Raw genomic sequence first — 22,135 nt, forward strand, 5'->3', positions numbered from 1 at the left:
TTTATAGACATACATTTTTACTAAAGTTATTCTATTTCTTAAGTAAATATATACCAAATGGCATAGCCTAGGCTACTATTGTTGCATTAAACGACATTAGTTGAAGCTGTATTTGGGGACAAATATATTTTGGCTTGGTTAAATTTGAACGTAGGCTACTGTCAACAACACGATATAGAAAAGATGGACTTGATGTTTACACAAAATCATTTGCAAGCACACATAGGCCTTATTAGAATATGATAGTCTTTATTGTTAACTTGTGTGAAGCGTCTTGTTGTAGCCTACACCTTAACCTGCTCCTGAAGTAGTACAGTGGGTTTTTGCAGTGGAAGGGATTTGGTCTCCAGGGTTCGGGACTGTGTGGCGGTTGTGGTGAGTGGAGGGGCCTCTGTTTCATAACGTGCACCGCAAAACAGCAGCGTGCTCTTACACTGGCTGTAACGTTACCTCTTCTCGTTCTACGTTGTCACTTTCTGTGCTGTGAGCCACAAGCTTCACACAGGCCCCCTCAGAACGACCCAGACTCTGTCATCTTAAAGTGGAACTCATCCTTCTTCCGTTCACATGGTCAGTTTACTTGAAAGAGGAGTCACTCTGGTCCACTTCAGCTCTGATGGGTCCTCAGTAGGGCTACACGATATGAGGAAAATATCTTATTGCGATTATTTGGACTGATCTTGCGGTATGATTCAAGATATTGGAGGGAATAATCATTTTTGCATCATTATTCTCATTTTCACTGACAATTATTTAAACAAAGTTAAAGTAATTTAAATGATTATAGTGGGCTTTTTGGGAGGATCTGTAGCAAGACTGTACTGACTTGAAGCGAACCATACTCGACGAGTATCGTTTGTTACAGAGGGGTCTGAGTGCCTTTGGAGTAAATCACCACAAAAAATAATGCTTCCTAATAGGTCTGAGTTTTTTGGAGGGCTGAAACGGACCACGTTTTAAAACGGCCCTTTTTTGTCTGTACGAGCACCCACAATTTAGACTCCCATCAGCCCACAGAGCTTTGCTTGATCAGAGCTGAAGCCCTTCTGAGTAGTAGCCAGATGTAATGCAGAGTTACACAACTGCCTATACTGTAGTATGCAGTTAACCTCAGAGGGGGGAGGAAAGCCTAGTTTTTGCTGAGTGCGGTACCCTTCAGGAAGTCCCAGGACTCCAGGTATACATAATAGGGACTTTTAGTTTTAAGATGCACTCCCTGATTTTCTTTAGCACCCAGTTGTCTCTCCAAATGTCCTCCTGACCTGCTGCTGTTATTTCAAACTCAATACCTCTATTCGGATGTGGGAGAAAATTTGGGGGATTAGGAAGCCCTATAACAAAATCGTCTTTAACAAATGTCTACTCAGGCATTTTTAGAAGGCCTTGATGTGAATATATATTGGACATCATCAGGTGACAGCTGCAGGCTTTTATTGTCCATTTCTAAGGCTTGAATTTACAATAATAAGCAAGTAGTGTTGCATCAGCAACCCTATAAGGGATGAATGTACTCTGTATTGAATACCATCAGTAGCTGAATACCTAATAATAGTCATAAGGTTCAAGGTGCAGCAGTAAAGCTTCAAGTGCAGCAATAATATAAGGCTTGTACTGCATTCACAGGGATTATGCTTAAGTAGTAAGCGTTGCTGCCTGCAGTAAAAATGATGACACTTGCAGCACTGAAGCTAGTGCTGCTGTAACAAGGTTGCCACTGAGGTAATAAGGCCGGTACTGCCTTGATACACCCATGCTGCAGTAATAAGGCAGATACTGCAGTAATAAGGTAGATACTACCATACATACACCCTGTGAGCAGATAGTTTGATGCTGTAGGTTTCTGTAGCTACTGAGGCTTCGTCACTGGAAGTGTCAAGCTGTGTTTTCCCCCCCGAAGACGCAAAGAGTGGAGCGCTCAACAGCATGTAGACACGTCTGCTGACCTAAATCTGCTCTCTTCTTCTGCCTTTTATTTATAGACTTAAGTGTGTGTGTGTGTGTGTGTGTGTGTGTGTGTGTGTGTGTGTGTGTGTGTGTGTGTGTGTGTGTGTGTGTGAGAGAGAGAGAGGGAGTGAGTTTGTGTGAATACACTAATGACCAGGCCCAAATCAAATCTGCAGTTTTTTTGTTTTTTACAGTTTTCAGGGGTGATCCAGAATGAAGATCTGTAATTCAGTGGGCTGATTTTCTGCTTGTGGTGGAGATGTTTTAACATTCTAAATTTAAGTTGATTTTTTTTGTAATTTGTGGAAAATCTGAGAAGATTTCTGCGTCCGCGCATATTCCGTGTGGCCCTGCTTAACAATCAGAAATTTTAGTGGTATACACACATTTATTGTACATGTAAAGCGATAAATGATGTTTTTTTAAACAGTGAATTTTCTTAACTAACAGCACATTTAGTCCAAAAGAATCAGGCTTTCAAGCACAGGCACCTGTCAGGTCTCCCTGTTGTAATTGAATTACCGTGTGCGATGTACTGGCTGTGCAGAAGTTTGGTTCTTGGCTAAACATATTCAGTTACTTCACACTGGTGTTTTCAGTTTTTTCGTCCACCTCAATTCTGTCTATGAAGGAACAGCAACCCCTAAAAAAGCTGTATGTGTTCCCAATGAATTGGCAACTGAGTTTAGTTTCAATATGAGTGTGAGTGTGTGATTAATCTCCTAACTTCAGACAACTTAACTGTCACCTTAGATCAAATAAAAATAGCCATTCATAAAAAAAAAAATCGCTCCTACAAATGAATTGTAATAGCTTAATTGGGCACGCACAATTAATTAAAAGCAACGTCCTCCAGATACATACACCAACTATCTCATCTTCTTTGTAAAGGTCCAATCCATGCTGAGCTTGCCATGCCGGTGCTCACACCACTGTCTTTATTAATGGGATGCTGCATGTTGCGCAGTAGGAGCTGTAGTGTTTTGTAACCAGGTCTGCCATTACGTAAGAGATCAGAGTGAATTCCTTGTCTGATACCCAGATGACCTCTGTCATGTGGGTGTTTATGATCACTATGAGGGAAAACACACACACACACACATACACACATACACACATACACACATACACACATACACACAGCTGTTTTATGACATGTTATTCGCATTTGTCTTGGATATATTTATATGATTATCTTGGTATATATCACTTCAAATGTATGTTGTATGCATTTCATTACATACATTCAGGGTTTGACATGAACTTTTTTGCACAGCAGCCACTATGGTTAGTGGTTATCCAAAGTTAGCCATGCAGCATTTTCACTAGCCATTATTTTTGGCTAGAAATTAGGTTTTAATTGATTAAAGTTGGAGAACTAGATTTACAACCCTTTTTAAATGTAAACAACGAGCCAAATCAAGACCACATAGAGTGTTTAGGCTCCCACACTCCAGTGATGAAATATTCATCTGTGACAAGGTTGTGTATAAAGCTCCTTTTGTATTAAAAAATGCAACCGATTAAGACAGATGTAAAAAAAAAAGAGTAGCTTCTTATTGCATAAGTGGTGCAGTGTGGAGAAGATGAATTGAAAGAGGTTTGGAGCGTGTACTCGTGTGTCACTCAAGCAGTCAGCAGCTGACCCCCAATGACGAGAAGCGGAGCGCACAGTGCAAAAGTTTGTTGCCTTGGTTGAACCCGCCACGTTCCCACCGCGGCTTTGCTGGTTTGTTGTGCGGACGGACCACCATGCCTCCACAGCGGCTTACTCCAGTGACCACGGTTACAATATTTAGTTGTTTCATTAAGCTGCTATGTCATAGACGCAGTTACACAGGTTCTTAGGGGTGCGTACCTACTTAGCACAGAAGTGGCGGTACTCAGTAAGAAGTAACAGTACTCTTGTGGACAAAAATCAAAAGTGCCGGTATTCAGGCTTATTCATTTTGATTCTTGCTCAGGGTAGTTTGGGTTAGAATAGTAACAAAATTTTTTATACCATGACCATCACCAAACCTCCTGTCAGCATTTCACCATTTAAACCACATGTATGAACTGAACCTTGGTTTTTTTAACCCTTGTGTTGTCCTCGTGTTTACAAAGTGTTTTAGATCAGAAATATGGGTTTCTTTCAACCACACTGTACAAAAATAACTTGATGAGTGGCTGTACACTGTAAGGAACCCATACAACATTCTTTGCATGTAAAATGAATGATTACTTTCATTGCATTTTGGGTGTTTTATTACATTTTATAGCTTTTGATTTTTTTAATTTAAAAATGTGTTCAAAACAGCATCCTGACTAAACTTAGACATAAACCAGTCTGTGATTCAATCAACATCATCCATTCTGCTTTGTTTGAACTCAAACCTAAATTAGTTCTAATGTCATATACATTAGGTTTATTGACTATGAATAAACAAGGTAAGTGACAAAAATGTGAAAAGCACAGAAAACGGCAACAAAAACTTTTGACCCGGAAGGACGTCTTGAACAGCTTAGTTGTTGTCTCTTGAGTGTCACAGATAGTCGCAGTCTGGTTGAGAAAATACATATTGTGACATACTGTATTTTACTGGTTTGGGGTATTTGCCTGTTTTATAGCAGGCCAATGCAAAAGAGCCAGTTGATGGTGGTGAGTCTTGATGACCTACGTCTAATTGTAGCACTTTTAATGCATTTATACAAGTACTCAAAAATGGCAGAACACCAGAATATTAGACAGCTGTAGTAGTAGCAGCAGTGGTAGAAACAGTAGTAGTTGTAGGCATCGTCATGGTGTAACTGTATCTTAAGTTGTGTGTGGAAGTGTAGCTGCTATTAAGTGTAGTCAGGCTGGTCAGGCGAGCACTACAATGCACTCTTCCTCTGGGTTTTGTCTGGAATGTGTTTACTAGTTCTACATTGTGTCTGTGTGTGTGTGTGTATGAGCGAGAGAGAGAGAGAGGGAGAGAGAGAGAGAGACCAATGGACTCTCTCTTTCTCACACACACACACACACACACACACACACAGTAGTAAGTTGGACAGCGTCGTCCTCGTGTGCAGAGCTGGATGCATTACAGTGAGGAGGAGCAGTGGAAGCACAGTACTGACTGCATACTATACGCCTTCATGCACACACGGACGCTAAGATGAATACATGTCATACTGAGCATACAGCACACACAGTGCTACATTCATCCACCTGCAGCAGCAGAGTGTGTAGTGTGTAGTGTGTGTCCATACTTTGTGCATCCAGAGAACCTGAAATAGCCCAATGTGGAGGTGAGGGGGAGGGGTGGAAGTGCAGCTCAGCTCAGGCATGGAAACTAGCGTATCCGGTTACAGGATCATAATATCACTGCAGAGTCCATCCACTAGCACTGCACTACTGCACGACACACACACACACACACACACACACACACACACACACACACACACACACACACACACACACACACACACACACACACACACACACACACACACACACACACACACACACATTCTGACCTGCACTCTAAATGTGTAAAATATTTTTTTATGTTTTACACAGAAACACAAAACAGGTTGTACATCATGTGATTAGATATTACTTTTCAATCATACATTTATATTAAAACTCGCAGCTTGTTCTTAATGGTCTATTTTTCTTTGCCCAGACCCACTTCCCTGAAGTCATCATCGACTTTAATGTAATGTCTTAAAACACACGTAAACACAAGAAGGCTTTCTTTTTTTAGATGAAATTTCAGATTTTGATGCTATTTGATTGTATTGTGTCCTTCAATATCAATTTGAGTTAATCATCCTCTTCTCTCTTAAAGGGGACAAAGTGTGTGGGCCTTGTTGTGTAGACATTTCAGAGTCTGTTTTTGTAGCAGGATGTTTGGTGATATTTTGGGCTGTAGGCAAAATGAGAAATGTTTTTTATTTTGAGAAATGTACTTACCGGAAGTGCTTTTCATTGATCAGGTCACTTTGCTGGAAACAACCATTTATGTATCAGTTTTGATTTGTTCTGTATCTGTTGCACATTTTTGAAGGTGGTTTATAAGGTAAGAAAAAAAAGGACACTGCAAATGGACCACATTTCATTAGATGTCTTATAATCTTATAAAATAATAATAGATAGTCCAGTTAACGTTTGTAGCCTCTAATATGACCGATGGGATGCAGTTTGAGGTCACCGAGCAAGAATAGGCAAAATAGCAAAAATATACTGTTACTACTTTATTGTTATCACAATACCAACTTGCACAATATACACATGTGAAAGGCTGCAACATATCGCAATTGACACTCAGATTTTTATGTGTTAGTTGAAAGAAAATAAAACTCCACTTTAAAATGTAACTATCATTCTTTTTTTAGTGGTACCTTTCATATTCATTTCAATGTTCAATAAAAATTGGAAATTAATTCCTTATTTGTTTTAAATCCAACAAGCAATTTGTTGTATTTTAGCAGAATACTGGAAGCAGCAGAGAGGCAAAACAGAGTACACTTTAAAATTGTAAGTAATATTGTTATCACGATATTCAACAACGCTTGCATATTGCGTTTTCCTCATATCGTGGAGCCCTATTTTCTGTCCAAAATTGAAGTAATGCCAATTGAGAAAAAGATCTATTGTTAACTTTAGTTTCAAAACGGTAAACTGGTTGGTTTCTAGTCATAGTTGGATGCTTCTTTGCTTAAAAGGGTTTAGACCGTGAGCTATATTTGCCTGATGGAAATCCTTGTGGAAAAGGTAGTTAGTATAAGGCAGACAGAAAGACATTCGCGAGATGGTTAACAGTTGTGCGTTTAGTCACTGTGACCTTGAAAGAAGACTGTGGCTCCATTTTGGAGAGCGGCACTCCTTCACTGCTGTGCTTTATCTGCTCCACTCATTATGATCTGTTTTTCTTCTTCTGGTGTGTTCATATGCACACATGGCTCATAGGGTGTAGGATGGTTCTGGGCCCGTGGACTTTGACAGTCAGTGGAAGGAGTGTGTGTGTGTGTGTGGGGGGGGGGGGGGGGGGGGGGGTTGTGGTACATAGCGGAGGAAAGAGGAATAGATATAGACGGAAACTAGGTAAAAGAGGGACTGAAGAAGAGAAGAGGTAGAGGATAATGAAGTGGAATGTAACGGGTGGGGCACCTCTGGTATGTCAGCCCTACAACGTGTGTGTGTGTGTGTGTGTGTGTGTGTGTGTGTGTGTGTGTTTGTGTGTGTGTGTGGGTGTGTGTGTGCGTGCCATGAGTTAGACATGCGCAGCTGCTTCAGCTCTCGGTCACACACCCCACAAACTGCTTTGAAACTGACTCTGTTGCTCTCTCTTTGACTCTCTCTCTGTTTCTGTGTCTCTCTGACATTCTGATTCACCGTTTTCCTAAAAGCTCCACAAGCAACTGCAATGAATACAGAAACTCAAGCAGTAGGTTGTTAACCACACAATTATTTGTTTTTTAAAAAGAAAAAGCACTTTTATTAATCCCCATTGTTACACTCTGTTGTCATAATTTATTACATACACACATTACCTATAAACATTAGTGGAGAGATTTAGTTGGGGGCTGATATTCAGTAGGGGTGGGGCAAAAAAATGATACAGTAAAGTATATTTTCCGGCAATTCTGTATCGCTACATGGGCGTCAAGAATCAGTCTTTTATTGTATAAATTGCACATGAAAATGTAACTTTTTAGTGCTGAAATATTTAAACTAATTGCTTTTTCAGTCCACTAGATTATAAGATGAACAAACATAGAAATGTATCTTTCTAGATAAAAAAACAAAAAAATGTTTACAAGTTTTCTTTTGGGGACATAATTTAATATTGGAAAATGGGTAATAAAATGCAATACAACAAAGAATATTGCAGCATAATTAAAATCGCTATAACATTGTATCGTGACAAAAGTATCTTGATAATATCGTATCGTGGGGCTTCTGGGGATTCCCGCCCCGACCATTTAGGCTACATGATTCTACCTTACTACGTTTAAATTTTTAAGCGGCATTTTGAGAAAAAACTCTGTCCACACAAGAGTTTTAGCTCCTGTAGCAGAATTAATCTCAGTCCATATTAACACTTTTGACAATGCAAATCACATGACCATTCTCATACACTTGGCATGTGTAAACAGGAAGCAGATTGTCTGACGTTACTCTGTGATTTAAAAAAATTGATATATAAGTTGAAAATCCAAAAAATACATTGAAAAAATAACAACAATGGCAAAAAGTAAGATCAAGGGTTTATTTGCTTGGTCAGACGTCGAGGTGGAACTGTTACCGTATCTAAGCCTACCTACTCGACGAGACTGATGTGCGTCGTTTCCAAAGGTCCCAGTTTGTGTCCGTACAGGCTTCAAAGCAACCCCAGAGTTTTCAAACTAAAACGGGGGCAACAGTGTTCCAAATGTCTTCGCTTTATGGGCTCAGAAATGCCGGAGTATGTGGACGCGAGGCGTAAACATAGCAAAAGTGTTTTAGTTTTTAAACCAAACCATAATAGTGCAGTTGAGCCGTAGACAAGCAGTTAGGGGTTTAGTAGTCTATATCCACGATGTTCCACGTTCCAATTCTGAAACTGTCTTTGGTTATGTCACATGTCTGTAATAACAGCAGAACAGTTTAGTATGTTATCTAAACTGCTAAAGTCAGTTAAACAGGTAACCTAGCGCTGTCGGTAGCCGACCGGTTAAAACAGGCTCGGTAACAACACGCTGACATGCCGACAGATTCAGTGTTTTAAACTGAGCTAGACCAGATCGTATTTGTGTACGTACAGTAAGGGTAAAACAGCATCGTTTTACCCTTACTGTACGTACACACCGCTGACTTGAGCTGTAAAAGAAGCTCTGTAAAAGTACGGGGAAGCTTTTGAGGCTTTGGCGTCCAATAGTTTGGATGCAATTGGTCAAATCGATTTTGACACAACTTATTAATGTAAGTGCATCGCGATGCTTCTTCTACTTTAAGTTAATTTTGCGCATTTAATAAGGGTAAAATGATCACACCAATCACATCAGGCAAGGAAGACTAGCATGCTGTGGTGCTCTGCTCATTGTTGTGCAATCATTCCCTCATAGTTAAAAATAATTAAAAATCATCATCACTTGACCAACTCACGGGAGACACCAACTCTGCCTCGTTTTTTTTAACTGGTCCCTGTACACAAACAAAGTCATATTATAAATGATGGGGAACCCAGCAACAGTGATGATGAGCTTTTCCTCCATTTTCTTGGAACTAATGTTTTGTTAGGAACGAAAGTTTACATCATATGTTTCTCTGGAATCAGCTAGTGCGAATGACGTCTATATTCCGATTGGTTGCTGGTCGTTAGTTGCTGAACCACGTCATAGCTCATTACCATAAAATAGAGCAACTTTCTACTTGACGCTCTCTGCTCAACAGGCCCAATACGTGATGCTGATGGATTTGCCGCCTCTTGCTGCTGAGAGAAGGCGACTTCTATTGAAAATAAATGACTTCCTGTAACTTTGAAGCTCATGTCGGCGGCGGTGTGTACGTACAGTTATGGTTCTCTGTGAACTTTGTGGGAATTGATCAAATGTAGCATTTTATGTGGAGTGAGCACAACGCCGGACTCCGTATAAAAAATAGCCTTTTAAATGCTGGTGAGCAGCCGGCCACGTGGTAACTTGATGGGGCTCCCATGAAAGACACGTGAAATACGGCCCATCTGTCGTTTTTTTTCCCAGCTGCGAAAACGGCACCGGATGATTGTGTTTTAAGTCATACGAATGTCTGTTGTGTTGCCGCGTTTAGTGGCTACTCTTTTACAACATATGCGACATACCAACTTGCTCAGGTTAAGTAGTTTACCACGGTCATTCAGTTTGAATCCAAAGTGTTTGTCTTTGAAACCAATTCCATATATATATTTTGTTTTTATTTTTCCAACTCTCAAGTAGCGTTTTCTCCGGTTACACTCCTCACGCGTCTCTCTAGCTGCACTCTGCAGGAGTCCCGCCTCCCCACACAGAGACCATGCAGCTGACAAGTCAGTGACACGAGGGTTCACTCCTCGTTACGCTAAGAAACCGAGAGGGGTCACCGGTGCACCGGACTGGTCATCCAGTCTAGAGAGAGAGAGAGAGAGACGAGGAAAACAAGCATGCAAGTGGAAATTATCAAGCTCATTTTCATTTATCATGCAATTAATTTATTTATTGCATATCGCAACAGCCCTATTTTAGAGGGCTTTAATTTTTAAATTTTGAACCTGGTCTGCTTGGTCTGTGGAAACAGGAAGTTTCTCAATGTCACTCAGAGGTAGTGTACCAAGTCAGATTGGTCTTTTTTATTATTCTTTTCTTCTTTTTAAGTTTGATTAATTATTCACGTTAACAAATGTTTTCTATGAAATACCATTTGCTGGCAGTAATGTTTTTAATTATTATTTTTTTAAATTTTTGTTTAATTTATTTTATTAATTTAAATTGACTGGGCTGTTGAATCAATGTGATATTGCCTATCACATTCACCGAACTAGGCTCCTTACATGCTCGCTAATAGCTAATTTTGGTTAGTTTGGTCTCTGAGATCAAACATAGACTAGGGAATTGCTAGGACAACAATCCTTCCTCCAACAAAGAGAAGGGGTTATTCACAGACTTTGTTGTGTCTGTGAGAGGGAGAGAGCCATAAGAAGGAGCGAAAGAAATGAAACGCCAAAGCAAGTCTCATGCCCGCGGCTTAAATAAATAACTTGACAATTTGCAGGTCTACTCAATGTTGACAAAATAGTTTGTCGCTGGTTGGCTGTCGTGCCGAGAGTTAGGTGAGAAGGTCAATACCACTCTCATATCTGTGTGTCAGCTATGGATCTAAGGCCAGGAGATGGTTAGCTTAGCGTAGCTTATAATGTCTGGAGGCAGGGGGGAAGCAGTGACTCAGCTTTTATAGCTTACTTGCCTACACAGAAAAATATTGTGGTACGTTTGTTGTGTCCACAGAAATCAAAATCCAAAAGTTTTTTTTACATCCACTAACGCCAGTAAAATGCAAATATTAACCAACAGATCTGCATCATTTATGATACAATTGCAAAGTCTTAATTCATTCCGAGTGCTTAGCTCAAAGGCACCTCGGCGGTAGTTTTAAAGGAGGGCTGATTTAGATTTTCTTTTCTGACCGATAGCCGACCCGTTAACCAACAACACAGTGTCCCAGTTCACCCGTCCGGGAGGCCCGGACAGCTGCAGACTGGTACCGCTTGTCATTGTCATCAACACATTTGAGCCTGTCTCCACCGCATCCACCTGCAAGGTTGTCAGCTGTATGTCTTTCTGGTATGTGTGTAGGACGGCCGATTTAACCCGCCAGTCCTTGTCAATCTAGTGGCATGAGCAGAGAGCCAGGAACTTAGCAGAAAAAAAGAGCTTCAAATGCATGTTAAGAAGCACTCAGTTAGGGAAATACATTAAAAAAAAATCTTTTAAGATGCAAAAAATATATAATATTATTAATTAATATAATATGTTTTAATTATATTGTTTAATAACTGTTAAACTGACAGTATTAATCGGGTAAAATTCCAATTGTTGGTTAACAGTTAACCGGTTAGTCATTAACATGCCTAGCAGAAATAGACGGAAAGTTGTTCTTTCCCCTCCTACCCTTTTCAGCCAATCTCTCACCTACTCCGCTGCTTCCTCCTCCTCCTCGTCTTCCTCCTCTTCCTTCCTGCCCCCCGGCTCACCCCCTCCCTCCTCCTCCTCTCCCCCATCTTATTCTTTGTCATCTCTCTGGGTGAATTCCCAGCTGACTCTGTTTGTCATGGCAACCAACCAGTCGTGGTGACTGGGCCTGCAGCTCACACTTCCTGTGCGTGTGGTTGTATGTGTGTGAAGAGACGCATGCGCAGTGTGTGTGTGTGTGTGTGTGTGTGTGTGTGTGTGTGTGTGTGGTGTGTGTGTGTGTGGTGTGTTGTGTGTGTGTGGTGTTTGTGTGTGGTGTGTGTGTGTGTGTGTGTGGGTGTGTGTTGTGTGTTTGTGGTGTGGTGTGTGTGTGGTGTGTGTGTGTGTGTGTTTAACAGCAACTGGCTGCATGAGCCTGTCAGCCTGGATTAGAGTCAAACACACTGCAGCGATTACTGCTTTTTCTTTCTTTCTTTCTTTTTTTCTTTCTTTCTTTCTTTCTTTCTTTCTTTTTCATTTTCCTGTCTTTCTCTCTGCTGCCTTCCTTGCTTTCTCTGTAGCCCCAGTAATACCACTGTCAGGTACTTTGATTAGATAGGGAGATGTATTAAGCTATTGGAATATGTACAGTATCTTTCGGGAATGCACTGTGGCTTCACCGTGGCTCTCTCTCTCTCTCTCTTTTCTCTCCCACTCTATGTCTCTCGCCCACCCGCTACCCTGCCCCACCCCCTTACTTATACCCCATTCAGACCGACACAGTGATGCAGTTCGGGGGTCTGTCTGTATAGGTCAACTGCATCAGCTGGCCCTCCCTCATGATCGTCTTCCCAGCCAGGGATGGACACCGGTCGGACGCTGCCAGCCGTTGCTACCAGCAATGGAAATTAATTCAAAGATACCGACGTTTAAATGTCATTTAACCAATCCATCCACAAAAGAGAGCGAGAGAAAAGGAGAGAGAGATAAATAGAAAGCATGTGCATGGGTGATCAAGAATGATGCACAGACAAAGAGGGGAAACTGAAACTGAACTTTTATCTAGTAAATTACTGGATAGTATTCAGTGTAATTCTGTGGTTTACCAGTAAAGTGTTCAAAACCACACTGTAGACTGGAGCGTCTGCTAACAATGAGAAGCAGTGGGACAGCTGTCTCATATGAAAGGGTCCAACGCGGGTTGAACACGCAAGCTGTCTGAAGGAGGTAAAAGTAAACTCAATGTGCTAGTCTAATATGGCGGGAGGGGGGTTGGGCTTCAAATGTGGCCCATGATCCTGCAGTACAGCAGGGATCACTGCTATTACATAACTCTGCGTGTGTGTGTGTGGACTACAGTATGCAGCAGTAAGGCTCCCTTTGCAGCTGCTCTTGGTTTCAATGTATGTTTTTTTTAATCCCCTGTTGCAGTAAGCTTGTTGCATTTAAGCAGCTTTTTGAATCACCATAGTTAAGCTCCGGGGTTTCAGTCTGTAAACTTCACTGTTGTATATATTAGTGTTGCACTTAGCTCAGATGTGGTATGACATTGATAATATAATGCTGAGATCTAGTAGTGCTATTGGAGTTGAGTCAAAGTACAAAAGCCCCAACGGTCAGGTGTAAACTTTCTGCAATATCAGAATTGTTTGAGGTGTATTCCAGACAGGTGTGTGTAACATTTCACCAATGTAGAAATACTCAAACCAGGAAGGAAGAACAGTTTTTGGTTAGGGAAGTGCTCTGAATTGGTTTAGGAAAGTCATTGGAAATCTTATTTAATAGGCTTGGATTTTTATTTTCAAAAAATTCTCACCACTGCCCTTTATATAGTTATATACCAGGAGGGGTACATTTAATCCCCATAGCCCAAATGGGACTGGACTGGCCCAAGTGAGGTGCTACCATTACATATCAGTGTAAGATGATGTAATTGTCACTAAAAGGACCAAGCAAGAACTGCATCCTTTTTTAATGGCTTGAGAGCTAGATGATTAATTGATTTTTGCATCCAAAAAGGACAAATGTTTGCTTAGCTCTGGAAAATTGTGAGGGGCAATTTCTACTCCTGTCATAAACAAAACGATTAATCAAGAAAAAAGTTGTCTAAGAATAATGGCTTGCGTTCCTAGATGACAAGCTTGTTGCCTTGTTATGTTACTGACTTCTATGTCGAGCAACAGTTAAACTTCTTTCTTCTGTTTCTCTGGTTTTGTGTTTTTTCAGATATATGTTCGGTAAAGGTGCGAAGCGGAAGCTGGATGAGGATGAAGAGGGGCTGGAAGGCAAAACGCTGGAGGCGCCGATGGCGGGAGGGGGAATAGGCCTCTGTCCGGAGGGCCTGTCCAAGGTGTCGTACACCCTGCAGCGGCAGACCATCTTTAACATCTCCCTGATGAAGCTGTACAGCCAGCGGCCGCTCGGCGAGCCCAGCCTGGAGCGCCGCGTTCTAATCAACAACATGCTGCGACGCATCCAGGAGGAGCTCAAGCAGGAAGGCTCCCTGCGGCCGCTGCTCTTGCCGCCCTCGCCGCCGCCCGACGACCCCATGGACGAGGGTTACCGTGAGGCGCCGCCATCCTTTGGTGTTTTGTCTGTGGCAGCACAGGTATCCCAGCCTTCTGCCCTGTTGATGCCGGTGATCGTTCCACCACCTTCACCCCACCCAATGGTGCCTCCCAACTGCCAGGCATCCCAGGCCTGCTCAAACCGTGTGGAGGCCTGCCCCGCCCCTCTGGAAGCCTGCCTCACTCCAGCCTCTTTACTGGAGGAGGATGGTGGAGATCCAGCCTTTTGTACTCCATCCCCACCCACTCCTCCACTGTCGCCTCCACCGGCGCAGCCTCCTCCATTACCTTCGGCACTTCTGAGCCAGGTGTCCCCCGGGGTCCCTGTGTCCGCCTCGTCCAATGACAGTTTCCCCTCTGCTCTGAGTGACATGGAGTTGTGTCCTTCCACAGCCATAACAAGGACAGCAGCAGCTAATACTACGACCGTGACTACCTCCCCAGCTCCCACGCCACTCACCCAGCCCTCCCACTTAGCGGCCCTCTCCCCAGCACCCAGAGACTGCAGGACCATGGGTGCTAAACCAGAGGCAGCTGGCGTCCTGCTTGCCGAAGCCCGCTGTGCCGATCTCCGGCCGATGGACACTTTACCCACACTCCCCCCTGTTGGCCTTGTAGACATTTCTTCCTCTTCCTCCTCTTCCTCTCCCTCTGGGTTTCTCTCAGACTTGGCACTGGACGACGTCCTGTTTGCCGACATCGACACGTCCATGTATGACTTTGATCCCTGTACGACAGCAGGGGCTGTGGGCGCAGCGGCAGGTGGTGGACTCACCAAACTGTCGCCGGTGGTGACAGCGGACGACCTCCTCAAATCGCTTGCGTCGCCATACAGCGGCCCTGCCCCCCAGGTTTCAGCCAATCAGCCTTTCAAAATAGATTTGACAGAACTGGACCACATCATGGAGGTGTTGGTGGGCTCGTGACTCGCCGACACCACCACCTCAGAAACACACAGACAGTTTCATATGGAGAAAAGACTGGAATTAACCTTTGGGATTGATTTAATTATTTTCCTGGTTGTTGTTTTTATGTTTTAAAAAAAACTCTTCAGAGGTCGGTAATTGTAAACGTTGATAGTGATGTCAATTAGTACTACTATGACAACTACTACTACACAACACTGTGCATGCACTGTGCTCGCCTTTCCAAATATGGAAACTAAGTAACCGGGAAACAAAGACACACATACATTTGTATTTCTATACTTGTGAGGACCTCCATTGATTCCATTCATTCCCTAATCCTAATTTAAACCTAATCGTAGTTTTACTCTTTAACCTGAACCTAAGCCTTAATCCTGAAAAAGTAACTGTACATAGAAAAAACAAGGACCGGCAAATTGTTCTCATTCTGGAGGATTTTTGCAATCATTCTATCCTTGTGAGGACATTTACTCCTCACAGGTATAGTAATACAAGTGAACACACATAGACATCACACACACAAACAAACTGAATTCATGGCTTTTAGCAGATGAGTGCCTTTCAAAATGACCACTTCTTCAATTCCTGTTTTTACAGTATTTGTCTTTTTTTCTAGTTCTTTTCACTTTAACAGCCTAGAGAGGTCAATCCTCAATTTTTGTTTTTAATTTATTATATTGTGTTAAAACTATTATTAAGAAAGGTAATTTGTTATGATCAAATAATAATTATTTAATCTTTATCTTATTATATATGCTATGTTTTATTTGTAAAGCAAGCATAAAAGGTTTTACAAGGAATACATTGTTTTGTCAGTGTGCTACATTATATATTAGCCTGTCAGTATAATCACGCTTTGGGAATAGCTCTAAAACACATTGCCTGGTTGTTTGTTAAACTCGTTTGGTTGAAGAAAATGTCTGTTCTTATACACATCTTGTCTATGAATTCAGTTTAGGACTTTTTATTTCTTTCTCTTCCTTATTGGCAGGCAGGCACATATAACTGTGCTGGATGCTTTTTTACATGAGCTCACACTATGGTCTAGTTATCACGCTTCATTTACAGCAGAATTCAAATGAGCTACATCCACAGGAAAGCTTGATGTGTTTACATTGGAAGCAGCAGCTGCGCCACCACCAACTCTTGCCTCCCAGTTGGATGTGGATGATCTGAAAAGTCCAACCTGAGCAGAGACTTTAGACTCTAAACACATTTTTGTGGCTGAGGACTCAAGACAAAACAACTATCACAGATTGCATAGAACCTCTCAGAATCACACCAAGAAAATTGAATATTTTAGAAAATGCCTTATTTTTGGTTTGGCTCCTACAGAATCGGCACCACAAGTGACGGACAGATTACTAACACATACACACAATTTGCAGAGTATGTTTATTTGTGATTAGAATAGGAGGCCTATATGCCACATCTCAGGGTTCTGCTCTCTTCTGTGCATTGTGTCATACAGTTTTGATGTTGACCCCAAAGCCCTGGTTTTAAACATATGATAGTAGGAGAGCTAAATTTGTCTTGTGAGGAATTTGAATGTGGAAACCCAGTGAAGTAGGAAACCCAAACCACAATGTTGACCTGATGCAACAATGCAAAATACTAATTGTTTTATAAACCCTACCCCCCTGCACAGCACAAGCCACTATGCACGATCTTTGACCCAAAAGACTAAATGTGATGGCTAAGTGTAGCACACACACACACACACACACACAGTTTTAGCAGTCATGCTATGTCCATATTTGAGCCTTTTATATTATCTATTGAAGCTAGAAATAGTTTAGTCCTGTTTACACAAATGTTGATTACCTTTAATAATTAAGTTGATGTTACTTTAACTAACTGTCCCAATTCACAGATTTAGCAATTAACTGTGGTTTTCCACGTGAAAATGGAAACACTATATGGAAGAGATCTTTGGAGTAGAGGCAATAGGCTGAAAATAGCTGTGTCACAGTCTCCAAAATGCACCTCCTCAGACTGCTGACCTTCATTTAGAAACCACACAACAAGCTTTTGCAAGGTCACAGTGTCACATAATTTGCACAAAGCCCATTCTGAATGAGACCAACATGTTGGCACCAGAACAGTTGTGTAATAGTTGGTAGATAAGGCCAGTAGTAGACACAGACATTAGCAAATCACAGACCTACCATCTTTCCTTGTAATGTAAAAGTCATACTCTTCTTGCTGAAATATTCAGAAAGAAAGAAGCAGTGAGTCAGCAAAAGTCAGACTAACTCACCTTGCTTCTCATAGCCAGACAATGCAATAAAAGTTGGTCTAATTGGCTCAAATATAAAAAATAAAAAAAAAGATCCACCCTGGGATACTTTTATATCACTGTCATATGTTCAATGCGTTTACGGATTTGCTGTGTGGTGAAGTGTTGTAATTGTCTTGAGGCTACTCTGGGTGAAATTGGATTCTGCCTTCTCCGGATTTTTAAAGGGGCTGTATTGATATTCAGAAAGAAAAAACGTGGTCTGGGATTGGCTCCACACGGCTCTCACAAACCCTTTCCCAACTTGTGAAATAATTCTGCCCAGGGAGCCATTACTGCACTATATCTTTGTGTAGCAAATAGTCGTTTGACGCTATAATAATGTTTGGAATACCAAATAAAGCCCCTTTAAGTACCAGTTCAAAATGAGGGCCTCATTTTGAACTGGTACTTAAAGGAGATTTATTTGATGTTTAAAGCTGTATTCATAGTTTTTTGCCACTTGTTGACAACAGAACAAGCTCAACGCATAACAACATATTTTTACCCTATAGTATATGAATTGTTTGACTAAAGATTTCTGCACATTAGTATTCATTTGGAATTCTGTCTCTGGCCGCCTGATAATCTCTACGAAGGGCTGAAGGAGGGATACATCTGCCTCTTTAGCTGCTAATCTGCTACACTATGTTCCGCAAATGTGTTGCTTCGCAGCGTAGGTTTATCAGAGTAGTCAGCCAGAAAACCAAAAAAACCAGAGTGGGAGTGAGCCGAGCAGAGAGCAGCACCAACTCATGCTGTTTGTAGACGACTGTGTCTTGTTTCTTTCACTATGTTTGGATTTTGGAGTGCTTGTTTTTTCTTTTGTGTCTAGGAAGTTATTTATTCATGTTGTCTTTCTTTTCTGTGTAAATATATTTATTTTTGATGTGAAGTGAACATTTGGATTGTAAATGTTTGTACAGAATGTGTGGTAGGAATGTATTTCAGATAGGAATGTATCTGAGTGTGGAATTATGGGTGGAAGCCATTTTTTTGATATATACATAGGTAGTTCTATGATCTTGTTTATGTTTGTTTGTTGCTTTGTTATTGATTTTTGTGGGGTGGCGGCCACAACTTTTTACATCTTTTCTACTCTTTTATTTATTTGTTATTTTTTTCATCGTTTTCCAAGTGAAGGCAAACAGTTCATGCAGCAATACTCCAGAAACTCCAACCTTCAGATGTCAAGACTCCAAAGCCTGTCATAGACGCTTCAATGCCAAAAGAACTGTACATAGTATGAACTGCATTCAAGCTTCTGAGACTTTGTCGATCAGTGTTTGTTACCGAATCTGTTTTAGCGCTGTCCAAGCATGTGGCGGTTCTGAATCGCCCAGAAAGACTGACCGCAGTCGAGGCTGATTTCCTCTACGAAGGCTGTATTTTACACAGACCTCAGAGCTGTGCCTTTTTCTATGCAATAGAACACAAACACACAGAGAGAAACTATCAGCTGATCACTGTATTGGGATCCAAATGTGGACTGTAGATAAAAAAATATATATGTGTGTATATATGTGTATATATACACATATATATAGTATATATGATAAATGGACTGCTCTCTATGAATTTGAAACAGTCTTACTTTTGTAGTTTTATATATATATAAATATATATATACAATAAACTGTAAAAAGAGCAGATTTGTTTTGTCTCTCTATTTTCTGATATTATGTACGGTCTTGATTTTTCATATGCTTGCACATAAACACATTGACTTTCATATTTACATAATAGGACAAAGTTTGACCAGTTTGTGTTTTTAATGATTGAAATCAATACTTTGTCTGACATAATAATCTTAACTCAAGGTCCACTTACTAGCTGTTTCTGGAGCTTTCAACCGCTTCTCACAATTGAAAGCCTGTGGCCATCACGTGACCATACCTGGGCCATGCTTGCATGGTACTAGGGACCAGGCTTCTCACCTTTAAGGTTCCCTGGACTTAATGGATGTGCATTATTTTTGTTATATTGCCATGGCTCAGTACTGACTTTCTCAACTTGTCCCACCAAAACAAATGATCAATCCAGCCATACACTGTAGTACTCAACACATGCAGACCGAAACAGATAATGCTGTACATGTTCAGTTTTTTGCTCATAACAAAACATAACAGGCAACCTGTGGATGGTGTTATGGACTGAGAACTTCAGCGATAACATATAAAAAAGTAGTAAAAAAGGGTTGTAACTTAGATTTTACTAAGGTCGTAATTCCAAGTGGCCCAATGCAACCCAAACCTCTTAGATTATTAACAACATAACAATATTATCAAAAGAAAAACATTCAATATAGTTTATGTATTCAATTCTATTTATCAAGTCAATTGTTACATTATATATATATTTTCTATAAATGTATTTCCCAACATGAAGGCCTCCACACAAAGGTTGTACTCAACTTGATCCCCTGCAGCTAAAAAAATTATAAACAATTAAGAGCAAACTGTCAGCTGATTTTGATGGGAAACACATGACATCTGATTCTTTTCAAGGCTTAATGGTTGTTATTAAGAAACATAAGTGACTCCTTTGAAAGGGTACTTTTGCAGTACATTAAGTTGTTTTAAAGGGCCTGAGGGATGTAACAAACGCTATTCTACAACTGTAAATTAAAATTACTAAAGATTTGTTGCCATTGTGGATACCAGTAGAAACTAGTATTTTGCAGCGCTGTATTCTCTTCATCTTAACCGACATGGATCACAATAATTGAGCCACATTGGATTTTTTAATCCAATGTGAAGCTTGATGCGCTTCTTTGCGCTTGATATTGTATGGTTTTGGGTCCACTCGATAGTCTCCATTATAAAGTTCAGTCTGTGTCTTTCTCTGTTTTTTAAGGTTTACCACGGCACAGTGCCAACATTTGCCACTGTTAAACAGCCATGACTCCTGATCCGCAGGCCTGTGGTTATTTCCAGCATTCAGGCCACACAGCTGTGAGGGGAAGGGGGACAATCTGTCTCCATTGGTGGAGGGAGGGAAAGTGTAGCTCAACTTAGCAACAGCAGAGCTAAGGTCACTGAGGACAACACAGACAGAGGGCTGCTTCTCTCGATGTTTGCCATCTAGATACCGCCTCTCATTTTATTTTATTATTTCATTAAAGGCAGGGTTGGTAACTTATTCCAATATACACTTATTGATATAGTTTGAAATGGTCTTTATACCCCGACAGCAATAAATAACTTGTGGGCTCTGAAAAAGGGGTGACAAATATCTGTCATCTGTAGCTGCTGTAATCCTGTTAAAACACCCACCAATCACTGCCTCGCGGTCCACTCGGAAAGAACCAATGAAATGTCTCCTCGCCCAGCTGAATTTGAGTTTGTTTAAGCATTCTATATTATAATAGGCTGTGTTCTGAACACAGTCAGCCTTCAAATCAGACATATAGCCATTAAAATCCTTAGATTCAAAAACAATAAAAAGTTTATATAAAACATCATCAGGTTGACTCGATTCAGTTGTTAATTCCATCCATGTCGTTTAAATAGCAAATGCCCATCTTTGCCCCCATGGGCTGGTCTTACAGGGAGGTGTGTTCAGGTGCCTTCCATGCACATTGTGGGGCTCGAATGTTTGGGCACCCCAAGTAAAAATGTGTTTTAATGTGCATAAAGAAGTCTCCAAAAGGCATCAAATGACAGATTAGACATTAGTATAATATGTCACAAAAAGTTAGATTTTATTTCCATTATGTACACTTGCAAAATAACAGAAAACAAAAAAAATGGCGTCTGCAAAAGTTTGGGCACTTGCAGAGTTTCTAGCATGCACCGTCCCCTTTTGAAAGCCGAGACCTGACAGTAGGCTCGTTCGAGATGAACTGCGCCTCGCCTGTAAAGTGGACGAGAGCAGGCGGTAGCAGCGGGGGGCGGGGACAAAAGCTGCGGTAAAGTCGGACAGTTTCCAGCCGATTCCAGCTCCTTCAGGCTGGACGAAGTGACAAAAACCGGTGGTGCGATTTTCGATTTAATAAAATAAATCAGACCCACATATCAGCTTGTACACAGTCTCCAGTTGTTTTAATTATGACAGAGTAGCTGGCAAGTGCTCTACATGAGATCTGTTGCAGATTTTAATTAAGAACACACTGTATGATCCGTGATCTGATCAGATTTAGTCTCTCTCTCTAAACGTCTCTATCGCCACAACATGTGTTCTGGACAGAATAAGTCTTTAAATCAGACAAAAGCAATTAAAATCCCTCCGATTCAAAAACAGAAAAAAGTTTATAAAACGTCATCATGTTGTAAACCAATCAGGTGTTAATCAGCTGAGAAGCCGGCGTTTCCCAGATGCTCTGGGTCCGCCTGGTCCGCCTGGCTCTTGCAGTCGGTGAAAAGCAACTGCGCCGCCTGCGTCTCAGAACTGCGGCCGCCTTGCTCTCGTGAGATTTCCGTTGCCCACGTGGCATGACGTCAGAGCAAGTCGGGATCAAGTCGGACACAAATCTAACCGGCATGGCAACGGCGCCGATCGCCGGTGTCGATTCTGCGCAGACCTGGCTCATCTCGAACGAGCCTACTGTCATGGATTGTTCTTAATCATTGTCTGGAAACACCAGGTGATGTCAATCTTAAGGTTTTAAATGCCCAGACTCATCTGACCTCACCCAAACAATCAACACCATGGCTTCTTCTAAGCAGTTGTCTAGAAAACTAGAACTGAAAATAGTTGACGCTCACCGGAGAAGGCTATAAGAAGATAGCAAAGCGGTTTCAGATGCCAACATCCTCTGTTCGGAATGTAATTAAGAAATGGCAGTC

The 22,135-nt window shown here is 41.3% G+C and overlaps 1 protein-coding gene and 1 long non-coding RNA gene across 4 annotated transcripts in view; both read left to right on the forward strand.

Annotated features, from left to right (window-relative positions):
• Nucleotides 1-17,557, forward strand: part of sertad2b (SERTA domain containing 2b) — a 64,478-nt gene extending 46,921 nt beyond the window's left edge. For 2 of the 3 annotated variants that reach the window (XM_032527487.1, XM_032527486.1), the window contains exon 2: nucleotides 13,804-17,557. In XM_032527487.1, the coding sequence (XP_032383378.1) occupies nucleotides 13,808-15,070 (1,263 nt within the window). In that variant the 5' untranslated portion in view covers nucleotides 13,804-13,807 and the 3' untranslated portion in view covers nucleotides 15,071-17,557. Of the gene's footprint in view, nucleotides 1-8,260; nucleotides 8,351-10,836; nucleotides 10,847-13,803 lie in introns of those variants that run through there. The other variant, XM_032527488.1, reaches the window with a different exon arrangement.
• LOC116696473 (uncharacterized) lies at nucleotides 4,486-17,557 on the forward strand. Its single transcript, XR_004333736.1, has 2 exons — nucleotides 4,486-4,964; nucleotides 16,777-17,557. It is a non-coding gene; the product is annotated as an uncharacterized LOC116696473 (long non-coding RNA).
• Nucleotides 17,558-22,135: the final 4,578 nt, after the last annotated feature.

Source organism: Etheostoma spectabile, chromosome 10 (genome assembly GCF_008692095.1).
Source record: "Etheostoma spectabile isolate EspeVRDwgs_2016 chromosome 10, UIUC_Espe_1.0, whole genome shotgun sequence".
Classification (NCBI taxonomy): domain Eukaryota; kingdom Metazoa; phylum Chordata; class Actinopteri; order Perciformes; family Percidae; genus Etheostoma; species Etheostoma spectabile.